We start from the raw sequence: 13,115 nt of genomic DNA, 5'->3' as shown, positions 1-13,115 counted from the left end.
TCTGTACCCTTCCAGTATGTACCTTTCAAAGGCAAATATGTACCTCTGTGGACAAAATTGTACCTTATAGTGCTATGGTACCATAATGTACCTTTAAAAAAGGTACAAATTTGTTCTTTTAAGGGTACTGCCCCAGTGACAAGCCTTTTGTACCCTTTGATGGCAAGTTTGTACCAGATACAGCACATTAAAAGACCAGTATACTGTTTATCACATTTATTAAACATTCAAAACAATTACAATTCTGACATTACACAGTATGTACAGTATCACAACAGGATGCATATATTTACAATTATTAGCAATTTTACAATAATGAAAAATCTATATTTTTCCTTCAGTTCACATTGCATTCATTGTAACTATAACCTTAACATTTGATCAATTGTAAACAGCACATAGCACTTCAGTTACCATTTTTAAACCATGAAATAAAACTTGTGACATTAACAAAAGAAGCACTAGACCTCATTTTAAGTACATCTTTCTACTGCATTCTACATTTTCTAAAAATAGATAATAAAAAAGTAAACTTATAACCAAGTTTAAATGCATAATTTAAATAATAAAATGCATAAATGTGATAAGATAATATTGATACGAATTCTAAAAATAAGAACTATAAAACACACTAAAGATTACCAAGGATTACGTTTATGTCAATACCTAGTAGATCCTCTGCAAGCATCTCTTCTCTTGATTCTTTGGAGACTTTGGCTAATGGAGCTTTTCTTTGAACAAGCTCAAGCACCTTTGGCACAATACTGGTAAACGCCGTCCTTGAAGCGCTGGCTTAAACTGACAGGTGATGGATGCATTCGATCAAAATCATCAAACAACTGAAAATTGAAGAAAATTAATCATTCACTTTAACTAAAACAAACAAAAGACATAAAACATTCTAATATTCTTTGTTGCCCCTTTCATTGCCATTTCCCTTTAGTGATCCCATTGTATAAATATTATTTGGCTTGAATGACTATATATTTATATATGGGTTTAGAAAATTACAATGTTTTTACAATTGAGTTAAAGCTGTTAATGGTCATTTTAGCAGATGTCTCAGCTCATATTGACATTCAAAATGTATTTTAAGCTGAGAACTGATTTAAAATGTCACTGACCCGTGAGGTTGTCTTCAAGAAAGGGTAATTCTTTAGTATATCCTCTCGCACCTTGCTGTACTGGATATGCAGGACATTCACATGACCTTCAACGGATGATGCATCCTCACCAATGACAGCAACCACCTATTGGATCAAATTTAAAAGTCCATATTAATAATAAAAAAATACAACTGCAAGCACTGATACTGGGGTTAAAGCACTTTGAGATAATGTTTAAAGACAGTTTGTGCAGAGTGGTTTGGAGTTGATCAGAAATTAACTTCTGAGTTGTAAGCGGGGCTATTGACACAGTAGTTACCCTCTGCTGATGTCCGATCATCCCTTTGTTTACGCCCTCTCCCGCTATCTTACAGTCCTTCCAACCTAAAACTAAAATTAGTGGAGAAACCAAAATGGTGAGCAATATTGAAGCTTTCCGGCCATAGTTTAGATCAAGCTCAGACAAGTATGATGAAGATGTTAATGGATCCGTTTGTCTGCAAGTGGACGCATCAGAATAGAGCAGAGCAGAGGGACTCTGACACCTCATTTCATGTGGTGCGTCACAATAGAGACCCTCCTCAAACTGCATTTATTTTGTCTGTTCCTGATTCATCCCAATTTGAGTGAATACTCAGATGTGCAGTTTTAAACGTGTTCTTTTAAACGTGCCCATCATGAGAAAAATACTGCGACATGTTAAAAATGGGGGACCCACTCCAATGAAAGTTATTTTTTAAAATGTAGCATTTTTATGATGACATATTGTTATAAGATTTAAGAATAAAACTGTGTTTCTGAATATTTATTTTCTCAAATTGGGATGAATCAGGAGCAGATGAAAAGATGTAATTTGAGAAAGCTTGTAGTTGTTACGTACAAGCTACATTTGGCAGGCCATAAGCTCCCTGCTCCACATGTCGTCATTCTCCTCGTCTGAGTTGGCATCTGGCTCACATCTAGAAGGCTGGATAGCTCCAATATTGCACACCAATTCTGTTGCTTGGGGGTTGTGAGGGACTGTAAGGTAACGGGAGCGTAAACAATGGCATGATGGGAAGTTAAGGCCGGTTAACTCTGCAAAACAGTCCTGTCAAGAACTTGAAGGTGAATTCCAATTGAACTGCAGAAACCATGTCCCAGAAAACATTTTCCCCCTCAAAAACTGCATAATCAATGTCTGTCTTTGTATAATAATAATTATATTATTAAAAAATGTTTTCAATTATATTGAAAACATTTTTTCAATATAATTGAAAAAATTGAAATGTTTTCAATTATATTGAAATGTTTTCAATTATATTGAAAACATTTTTTGGCTGGTGGGAGCGGGGATCGAACCGCCAACCCTTCGGTCATTGAACGACCCGCTCAACCACCTGAGCCACTGTCGCCCGTATAGTCAATATCTTGTTAATTATGCAGAGCTTTGTTGAAGGAAATACAGAAGAATTATATGCTTGTATGATGAGGACAGTATTCCAATGTGTTGTGACTTACTCGGTGCAATCTGCTGTTTCCCTAGAAAACTTTAAACTAGTTTGGATGATCTGCCATACTGCACTGTTTGACAACTAAACTGAATTGGAAAGACAGCCTGACTTTGAATGCTTGAAATGACTTTGTGAAAAGATTATTTACTTACTTTGGCCAGAGAGGTGTCTTCAACTCTCCGTCTTGTTGTAGGACTGTGTTGTAATATTATTGTGTCATCTGAGTCCACTTCAGTATCTCCACTTGAACTGGTATTGCAGCTCCTTGCAGGACAACTCGGCTGATCTGTCAAAGTATTAAAGCTTTCAGTTACTGTAATATTTAAATTAGTATGATAGCAAAAACAAAAAAAGTAAAAACAAAGATTTTTAAATACTGACCGACTTAACAGTTTAGCAGATTTATTATCTTGTCTAAGACAGCAATAGGATAAAAAACTCATACTTATTTGCCCGTGTTTTGTTCCCCACACTATCCTGTCAAATAAATCATCAACCCTTAGACTCCTATTGATGCAAATACATAATCAAAACTCTTTAGCTCAAAAATGTTCTTAATTTAGCATGTACTTGAAAGCAAAAACACAGATTATTTACCTTGGAAATAAATTCAGGCATCAAAGGGGAATTTACCCAAAACCATTCAAAACAAAATAGATAAATTACAATTTAAAAGAAGAACTTCACCTTCTGGATTTGTATCTTCGGCCAGACAAATTTCCAACACACCAAGGTTTGGGTTTTTCAACAGGAGATCAAAAACCTGCTCATCAACTTCTGTCTTTGAGTCATCAAACACTTTCAAGTCCAAGGTTGGGATGTTGAACTTTTTGGCAGCTGTGAACACAGCAAAATTATGTTTAGAATACAGCACAGAAATTATCTTTAAATTAAAAAGCAATTAAAAAAATCTGTTTGCATCACAGCTGACAGTTTATCCACAAAGTTGACTGATTCCTGTAAAGAAAAATGCTGGAAATTGTGATGTTTCCACTCACCGCATTCCCAAAAGGATTTGAAGGTCAGCTGAACTTCAAAACATTTTTTTTTTTTGGCGTTCGACATGTTCACGCACAGCTTGCATCTTTCCTGGTGGGAAAAAAAAATATATTACAAAAAAAAAAAAAAACCATTAAAACACCAAAAGGTACCAACAAAGCATTTATTCAGATCTAAGCCCTGTTCCAAATAAATTAATACATTTTAAAATAGTAATGGCAAATATACAGTTCACACTAGCTGCCACAGCAATGTTGCAGAATTTGCAGAACTGCTAAAAAAAAAAAAAAAAAAACACTGACGACAATGCACTGGCTTCTAAGGACCTACAGATTTATTTCTTGGAATTTCATTTAAAAAAATTATTTTTCCTGGTTTATAGATGAGTTTTTGGTATGGGAAATCGTGACGAGTATCTGGAATCACGGACCTCCATTTAAAAAAAATAATCTGCAGGAGAATGATCAAAATCAACAACACAGTGTAAACTTCGCTTGACCAACAATGAGCGATCATGACAACCTAAACAGTCTGTCACTGTCTTGCATTCGAGAAATGGTGGCTGCGCGCGCACAGCAGCTAAGGCAGGCTGACATATAAATGGGAAGGACTGCCATACCACGGTGTAAAAAAAAAAAAAAGTTATTGGACTCCTACACATTACAGATTAAAATGATTAACGCATTTAATTCGACGGACCTGATAAATATCAGTAGGAATTATGGAGCTGGTCGTTTCAAAAGTAGCTGGCTTCCTTACTAAGAAAGACAGAAAGAAAAAAAAAAGAGGGGGGGGGGGGTTTGGCAACAACAACCGGTGCATCAACGCCAGCGTACATCGGTAAAACGGCGACAGAATTATCTAGTGAAAAAATGTATATATTTCAATGTATTTAACGGAACGCGGTACAACACCAATAGAAACAACAGCTTAATTTATTTAATGGCTGCATTTAGCTGAACTTCAAACGGCTGAGGCTAACCGTTAGCAAAACTCCCGCTCGTAGTTTTCAATCTCCTCACAGGCACATACACGGTGGAATAGCAGCATTCCACTACACAAAAGTTATTCCTTACAGATAAAATAACCGAACCCGCTTAAAACAAGTTTCCAACTTATTTTTGAGCAATTAGCAGACTTACCTCAGTCACAGCCTCTATTTTCCTTCGGCCGCTGCGGGATAACAAAATGGCGGAAGAAACGAAACTTAAGAAAGTGGAGTGGGCGTGGTCTCGCTGGTTTACTCCAACATATTTCCTCTACGTTTTTACACCTACTTAAATAAAAATTACTGATGGTAACTCCGAAAAAAGTACTCTCTCATTTTTCCTGTGTAGGTACAAAAGCTAAAAGGTACTAATATGTACACTTAATGTAACGTAGTAACAGAGAAATTTACTTTTTATGAGAATGTATGATTAGAAAAAAAATAAATTAAATTAACAGCTCAAAGACTAGAAATTTAAATTGAACTTAGGCCAAGTTAAAGTACACCATATAAGGTTAAAAACATAAAATAATTTTGTCTACATAGTGCTTTTGCTCTAAATTAAAGGCAAAACTTAAAACAGCTCTTATATAAGTAAAAAAAAAAAACAGGCTCACACTAATACATGTTTAAAAGTTATTATCTTGATGCCCTGCACAATCAATAAAATATAATGTGCTTGTGTACTGTTCAGAACTAGTCATAAAAGATGTGTGGTCTCTTAAATATATTTGGTTATTTTGTGCATCTTTTCCAAATAACCAACAACGTATTAAATGATTTTGGGTGACGTTTCATACACTTTGAATTATTACTTTTGTCACACAAGTGATTGTACCTTTGTTTGTGGAATAAAGGGTCCAAATATGGGCCCTCTGATGGTTGGAAACATATTTGTACCTTTTTTATCCTTAAATGGTACATATGAGTACCCTAAGGTGTAATTATGACTCACTTAGGGTACAAATTCACCATTTGTACCCTAAGTGTTCACAAATGTACCCCAACCGTACCCTTTTTTCTGACAGTGTAGCTGAAGGGTCCTTATCCTCACCTCTGTTCATGTTCGTTTCTCTTTCCTTTCTTTCAAAGTCAATGTTATAATGATTACGTATGTTTTGAATCTTTGCACTGTTATTAATTGTGATTTTAATGCATTTTCCTGCTTTGTGAAGCACTTTGAATTATTTTCTGTACGAATTGTGCTACACAAAGAAACTTGCCTTGGCTTGTGGTTACTGGTCAGGGATTTGAACCTTTGACCTGAAGAAATGTCTCATTAACCCCATTCTCATGTCATTGAGGAAGGCCTTCAAGCTGCATCACTCAGTGAAACCTCCAGGTGACACGTGTCAGTTAGTGGATCTTTCACACATGAACAACAGTTTGTGGAGGACAAACCCACAGGAGACATGTGTAACAGGGTGAACTTTTATTTTTTGCTTGTTTTTTATCCACCTAATTATTGGACACAGGTGTGCACTGGGGCGTGCCCATGAGACTGCTTTTAAAGACAGTAGGACAGGAGGAGCAACTCTGGACAGCAGCAATGCAAGAGGAGCTCTGAAGCGAGGAGACCGCAGGGGTTGCTTCCTCCAATTGCTGGTTCTGTGGACAAGAGGAACCACTGGAGCAGCGCCGGGCCGACAGCGGAAGAACGCGCTTGGAGTGAAGCATCTCCGGGTGAAGTGGCGCCGGGAGACACCTTGAGGGAGACGCCCTGCCGGGAGGATAGATGAGCGCCGACCAGCACCGCAGGAGCAGCTGAGCCAGGAGCCAGACAGCGTTCAGAGGGGGAAGTGACGTTGGAACGCAGAGGGGTGTGGTTGTGACCCGCCCCTCTTCGAGCTAAGTACCCCTCTGCTGTTTTTATCTGTTTTTTACGGATTACCCAAGAGACTTTTTTGTATAGTCGCCAGAGCCACATTTTAACCAATTGCATGCTATTTATTTTTTTACTAATTGTGTGTTTTTAGTGGGTTTTGTTGAGCCTGGTGTTTTAGCTTTTTTTATGGACTTGTTGGGTTTTTCTGTTTTTACTTTATAGACAGAGGCTCCTGGCTCCAACGGATGGACAGAGCAACAGACTCCTCGAATATTGCCCCCATTAAATAAACTCTTTCTGCTCCATTCTGAACTGTGGTCCTGTCTCCACACAAATCCAAATCTGGGAATTCTGCGAGGCTACACATGACAAAAACACAACAAAATTCCACAACCATACAATTAAAACTTGACTAAATGAAACATGACAAAACATAAGGACACACAAAGGGCCTAGATTGAGACAAATTAATGAAATGATAAAACTTTCACTGTCCGAGGAACAAAAAGCCACATTTCTAAGGTCCTGAACACACGAGTCAAGTAAAGAATGAGCAGAAAAAAACTCGATTTTGGGGTCTTAGTTAACCCTTGTGCTATCCTAGGCACTTTAACATTAGGAGTAGGGTCATCTAGACCCACTAGACAGTGCTCTGAACCTTTTTTCTTCAATGATTTGTGATCTTCACTGGTGTCCATGGATTACATGAAATCTTTCCACCTTTATCCACCTTTGTCATGGTAGGGAGAACACCTCAATGGAAGGGGGGGGGGGGTCATAGGATAGCACAAGGGTTAGACAAACACAGGCTGGTCTGCATTCCCTTCAAATGTGCGTTTCTGTTGTGAAGAAACTCCTCTTGTGAGATCTTTGTAAGATATTTACAAAACAGCAGTAGATCCATCCTCCAGCACTAGAACGAGTCTTTCTTTCTTCCTAAAAAGTTTTATTTTTTTTCCAGGCAGGGAGGGTGAGGAGAAGTGTCACAGTGAAAGTTGACCGCGGGGATCGAACTGCTGACCCTTCTCTCACTGCACGACCTGCTGAGCTGCCTGAGACACTGCCGCCCTGCGTTCTCTCATCTTGTTGGTTTTCTGGTTCTGTATCTAACTTTCTCACTTTGTTGCTCTCCTCATCTTATCACCAAACAGATAAGAGTCAGAGCAGCTCTCATTGATAGGAGTGGACCTAAAGGGAGTCCACCGCCCTGCAGGGTCAGACACACACCAAACAACCTTTAGATGAGCTTACGCTCCACTTAGCGAGAGCTGAAGGTCAGTGCTGAGCATAAACGAGCAGGGAAAGTGTCAGGAGGAACTTTGTCTGTCTGACAGCTGAAGTGCTGCGGTTCCAGCGGCCGGTTCTGCAGCAGAATAATCATTAAAGATCTTTAAAAATGTTGAAAAAAGTTCCTCTGATCAGTAATTAGCGTTACTGTGATCACAGTTGATAAAGTTCCACGATAAACTTCAGGCACATTAGATGCTCTGCTCTATATGAAATAAAGTTTTTATGAGTTTATGCAAGACTACAACACAACCTATGCTGGATTTAGTTTAAAACTATGGAAGAACAGTACAGAGTTGACCATCATCAGGGTTTTTAAGTAGATTTTTTGTGCATCATTTTATGATGTTTGGTATAAGTTACAAACTGTTTCTGAACTCCTTGTTTGTACGACTTGTGACAATTACATCTGCAGTGTCTGTGGATCTTTGGGATGTAACTGATCCTGCTGGGGTCATCGGGGTTTATCCCAAGACAAATGGACGGCAAAGGAAACGGCACCTCGCTTCTTTCAGATACTGGTGGTTCCTGCAGGCTCCACTGCTTCCTTCATTTATTTATGCAAACAAAGTCTGATCACACAGATTAAAGCCACATTCATGGAAAACACTGAAGATGCAGAAACAAACCTGGATTTCACTGATTTTAAACACATTTGTATTGGAACACGTGGATTTTTATTATGGGGTGCAACAATTAATATAATCAATAATTCAAATCATATTTTGTGGTTGACGATGCGATTCGTAGTAGATTCTTGTTCATTCTGAACGATTCGATCCTCTGCCCTTAAGTGGATCCAGATCCTATGACCTAAAGTGGATCCAGATCATCTTCATCCAAATTTCCAGCAGTGAGACTCAGACAGAAATTCCTGCTTTTCCACATCCAAAGAATCCAAAGGGAACATTCTTAGAACATTCTAGACACTGGATGGTCACATGACTTTATTCAAAGTCTGTCCACACATTGGACTGGAATGATGGTTGATCACATGCATCACATGTGTGTTGTCTGCTGTGATTGGTCGACTTAACCTTATAGTCAAATAAACCTACTGTACCTCAGTCCAAATGTTGTTGTTTTTAATTCGATTTGATTACCTGCTTACCTTAGACTGATCCATCTGGTTGAATAAAATGAGTATTAATTATTTAATACTTTTCGGTGTAATTGGACCTGCTTTGAAACTCTGGCATGAAAAGTGTTGTAATTATTTTAATTGTACTATACATCATTACGGTGAAATCCATACTATGGAAGCAGCTACAATCTGTTTAAATGCTGACAGAATCACACAGTTTGTAAACTTCTGTTGCTGTGTATGTGCTGTCATCCTTTGAATAATGAATGAATTATGACTTGTAAATAATCTAATGAATCACTTTTTAATCCAACCCGATACTCGCTGTGGAACCTCCTATCACGAGGTGTTTTCATTTAAATTTGTGACATTTTGACTCTGTAAAAGACTAAGAATCAAATGTGTCTAGTCTAAACACACGCTTTATTTGCCTCAATAATCCAGAACAAATTCCTGGTCTCATCTTTGGAGCTCCTTTCGGTTTGTTTCCAATTGGACTGATCTTGGGTTCTTCTTCGTCTGAATAGACTCTATTCTCGGAGCGGAAAAACTGGACCAACACGGCTACCGTTGCCGGGCATTATGGGATTTAAACAGAGTAGGAATGTAGCCGCCATGACGATGAGACACCGCAAGTCACTTTCAACGTGACACACCTTGCTTCTCACTGTTTTCTCAACACGCTATCGGTCAGAAACACTCATTGGCGTATCTTCTTAGCCGTCGTGTCCTCGGTAACCGCCTCGCAGCACGCCTCCACTGGACCAAAGTAAAAAGTGCTGAACAGATGGAACAGATGTTCAGAACTGATGAGAGAAATATAAAGTTTGAATCAGTCAACTACTGTATGTTCCTTGTTGGTGAACAAGCGCAGGACTTCCATAAATCTTTCTCTCTTTGCCCTGCACTCGTCTTTTCTGGCCAATGACTGAAGAGATCTTTAGTCATGTGATATTGCTAACAAGCTTTTGTTCGGAACAGAAATGTCTGATAGACGTCAGACCAAACTCAAGGTTCTGGACTTTTCAAACAGTCCACTCGTCCGGAACCTTTGAAGTCCAAAGTCCCACTATCTGTCACACACATGGGTGTGGCATTTGACCAATCCCCTGGGGGAGCGGTGAGCTGTAGACAAAACCATTTGGTGGCTTAACCCAGTGTTTTTCAACCTTTTTTGAGCCACGGCACACTTTAACCTTGACAAAAATCCCGCGGCACACCAACATCCAAAAAAATAGATACATTTAAAAAAAAAAGAAAAAGCTCAGTCTGTATTGATTTCCAGCCGCTCTGCAATCTCATATGCATTTTGGTGATAGTTGTTGCAGAAAACGCTGGAAGCTGCAGCTGTTTTTTCTAAAAGATGTATTAAAAATTAAGTCAAAAGATTCAAAAACTGTTTGATGTGTGTTCGTTGTTTTAAGACGTTAAGAGGAGAGACTCATTGTGCGCTAAGACAGTCACTTTACTGCATCATGGGAGATGTAGTGCCCGTAATCCGCCGACCGCAGAAAGACCAGCGTCTTTGAGCTTCATGGTTTTGTTCACTTGTTCCAGTCTGATCCCAGATTCTGTGGAAAACTACACCGCTAAAGACGAGCTTTAGCTGGTATTTTTGTTAGAACAGAGAGACTTTTTTGCGCTAAATCGAAACAAGGAAGTGAATACTTTAACCACTTCTGATTGGTCAGACTGATGACATGTGATTAAGCCTTCAAGAATGATTGGTGGAGACAGTTAAAGGGGCGGGACTTTTCCTTACACAGTTATAGCTGCAGCTAAATCGCGGTATCCCGTTATTCTTATCAAAATGTCTTTAATAGAATCATATAAACACAAAGAAAAAATAATTTTATGATATTTCATATTCTTAACTTCTCAGTGTTTTATCAGGGCCTGTTTGGATGAAAAAAGAGCTGATTTCCTGGAGATGGTAATTGCTTTTAGATCAGTTAATGAGGGCAATTTCTCACGGCGCACTTGACCATCTCCCACGGCACACTAGTGTGCCGCGGCACACTGGTTGAAAAACACTGCTTAACCCCCCCAATCCAACCCCTAGATGTTGATAGTCAAGCAGGGAGGCATTGGGTCCCATTTTTAAAGTCTTTGGTATGACTCAGTCTGGGTTTGAACACACGGCCTTCCAATTACAGGGTGGACACTCTAACCACAAGGCCACTGAGCTGATGAAGGTGTACCCCAAGGGTCCTCCATGTTTTTCAACCAATCTGCCATTGAAGCTCTTTACTGGTTAAAACACCTGATCCAGGTAATCAGCAGCAAATAAGGCAGGGTTTCTGGAAAACCGGCAGGACACCGGCCCTAGAGACCTGGATTTGGGGACCCCTGGTGTAGCCTCTCAAAACTGCAGAACCAAAAAAAACAAAATTGGCTTCATTTTCAAAATCACATTTCTTCAAACATTGTTTTAAATGAAAATATAGTTGCAACATCAAGAAAAAGGTTCTTGCTGAATCTCGTCCAACAGCTCATATAAAAAAAAGTATAACTGCAAGTTACAGGTTGACAGTTCAAGTATTGCTCAAGTCTTTAAGTATCAAATTTACTTTGTATTTGGATTCCTCTCCCTGCCTGTTCTTGTTTAATGTCTCCAGTTATTGCATTCATTTGTAAAACGACATAAAAATAAAAGCCACAAGTGAACGCATGCCTAATGTCCGCGGACTCTGTTTCATCTCTGCATACCCACAGCGGTTTCCAAGGAAAAGTGAATTTCATTGGAAATAAATAGTCCCTCAGTGAGGGCCACTAGTTATTTTTACAGCTGTCCACAGAATAAGTTAGCCTGACTGAGCGCACCAACATCATTCAAACCGTGAATTGAAGCTAACCTGCTGGAACAAAGTCTTTGTTTCCACTCCAGAGCTGAGCTCAAAGTAAGGCTGTCCTATTTCAACACCAGCTGCTGATCAATCTGCTCCGACCTCACACTGAGCTTCTACAGTAAGACTTGGTTCCTCTGAAGTTCTCAGGCTGGCCTGGATCCCCACTCTTAGTCCGTAGCTAGAACTAAAGCCTGACATGAAACATTTACTGCATTGTGAAGAATTAATATGCTCGGAAATATTTGACAATTGTTTCAGATATGTAGCTTCTAGTCAGTAGTTACTTTAAAAAAAAAGAAAAGCAGTACATTTTATTTTATCAGGAAACATACGGGTTGTACGGTGGTGTAGCGGTTAGCACTCTCACCTCACAGTGAGAAGTCTGTGTGGAATTTGCATGTTCTCCACGTGCATGTGTGGGTTTTCTGCGCGTTCTCCAGCTTCCTCCCAAAACCTGCTTCGTTGGTGAATGACTGATTTCAAATGGTCATTCATTCAATGTGAGTGTGTGTGGTTGTGTGGCCCTGTGATGTCTGTCAGGGCGTACACCACCTTCACCCAACAGCTGGGATAGGCTCCAGCAACTCCCACAGAAATTCAGCTGTTTCTGAAGAAGCATGGATGGAGGTAAAATACGTATAAAAATTAACCTTTCAAGACTTTGCTACTCCTTAACACATTTAATCTAAGTTATTTGGAGGGGTTGATTGGATCCATTTAATTATTTCAACTTAATCTACAGTATTGCCTTTTAAATGATGTAGGCGCCACAACATAAAGATATGTTCTTACGTCTCTCTTGACCGCGCCAGTCTCTCTTGATGAGAGACTGGCGGCAATTATTGGGGAATCCCTTTTAAGTGGAGTGGTGACTGAGGCGGAGGGGGACACGACGCGCAAGATGCACTGGGTGACACCCCCCCAATAGCTCCAACAGTACGGCTCGAGGAAGTGGGAACCGGCTCATAAGCCACTCGTCCTCGTTTTCCAGCAAGTCTTCTTGCTGTCTAAAGATGCGTTCACTCCGAATTCTTCCATTTGCCACATCTTCTAAGAGCACAAGATCAGCCATTGTGCGTCATTACGCATTGTGATGGGGCATTTTATTTCCCTCCATTTAATTACATCTGACAAGCTGCAGATGTCGGTAATAATCCACGTGGAAATGGGAAATTGATCAGCGCAAATGTAATTTCTGGTTGCTTTCTGAATGGTTGAGACATACGCCATACATTGTTTTACCAAAAATAAAACAAACTAAAGGCATATGCATAAATACCATAATTCTGTAGCTTATGAAGAAATGTTTTAATAAGAAAACAACTTTCCCCAGTGGACAATTAATGCATCTCTGTCTGTCTGTCTGCACCTATATCTGCTCCGCCAGACGGACACATTAACTATTTGATATAATTGTGTTTCAAGTATATAAATGAAAAAGCACGAAAACAGTGAAAAAACATGGTTTCTCATTTATTTAGCAA

At 39.2% G+C, this 13,115-nt stretch overlaps 1 protein-coding gene and 1 long non-coding RNA gene across 2 annotated transcripts in view; both read right to left on the bottom strand.

Annotated features, from left to right (window-relative positions):
* Positions 1 to 201: 201 nt before the first annotated feature.
* On the bottom strand, positions 202 to 4,818 carry LOC144992436 (uncharacterized). The gene is made up of 6 exons (XM_078948566.1): positions 4,741 to 4,818; positions 3,598 to 3,688; positions 3,287 to 3,436; positions 2,752 to 2,885; positions 1,125 to 1,250; positions 202 to 839 (listed from the first exon to the last, which is right to left on the bottom strand). Exons 2-6 carry the CDS (start codon positions 3,662 to 3,664, stop codon positions 744 to 746), a joined length of 573 nt encoding a protein of 190 aa, XP_078804692.1. The 5' UTR covers positions 3,665 to 3,688; positions 4,741 to 4,818; the 3' UTR covers positions 202 to 743.
* A 4,368-nt stretch (positions 4,819 to 9,186) lies between these two features.
* LOC144992446 (uncharacterized) overlaps positions 9,187 to 13,115 on the bottom strand; it is a 30,146-nt gene continuing 26,217 nt past the window's right edge. Inside the window, exon 2 of the long non-coding RNA XR_013656413.1 lies at positions 9,187 to 11,150. This is a non-coding gene — a long non-coding RNA (uncharacterized LOC144992446). The remainder of the gene's footprint in view (positions 11,151 to 13,115) is intronic.

The sequence above is a fragment of the Oryzias latipes genome, chromosome 1 (assembly GCF_053564925.1).
Source record: "Oryzias latipes strain Hd-rR chromosome 1, Olatipes_Hd-rR_3.1".
Taxonomy (NCBI): domain Eukaryota; kingdom Metazoa; phylum Chordata; class Actinopteri; order Beloniformes; family Adrianichthyidae; genus Oryzias; species Oryzias latipes.
This window is presented reverse-complemented; position numbering and strand designations above follow the sequence as displayed.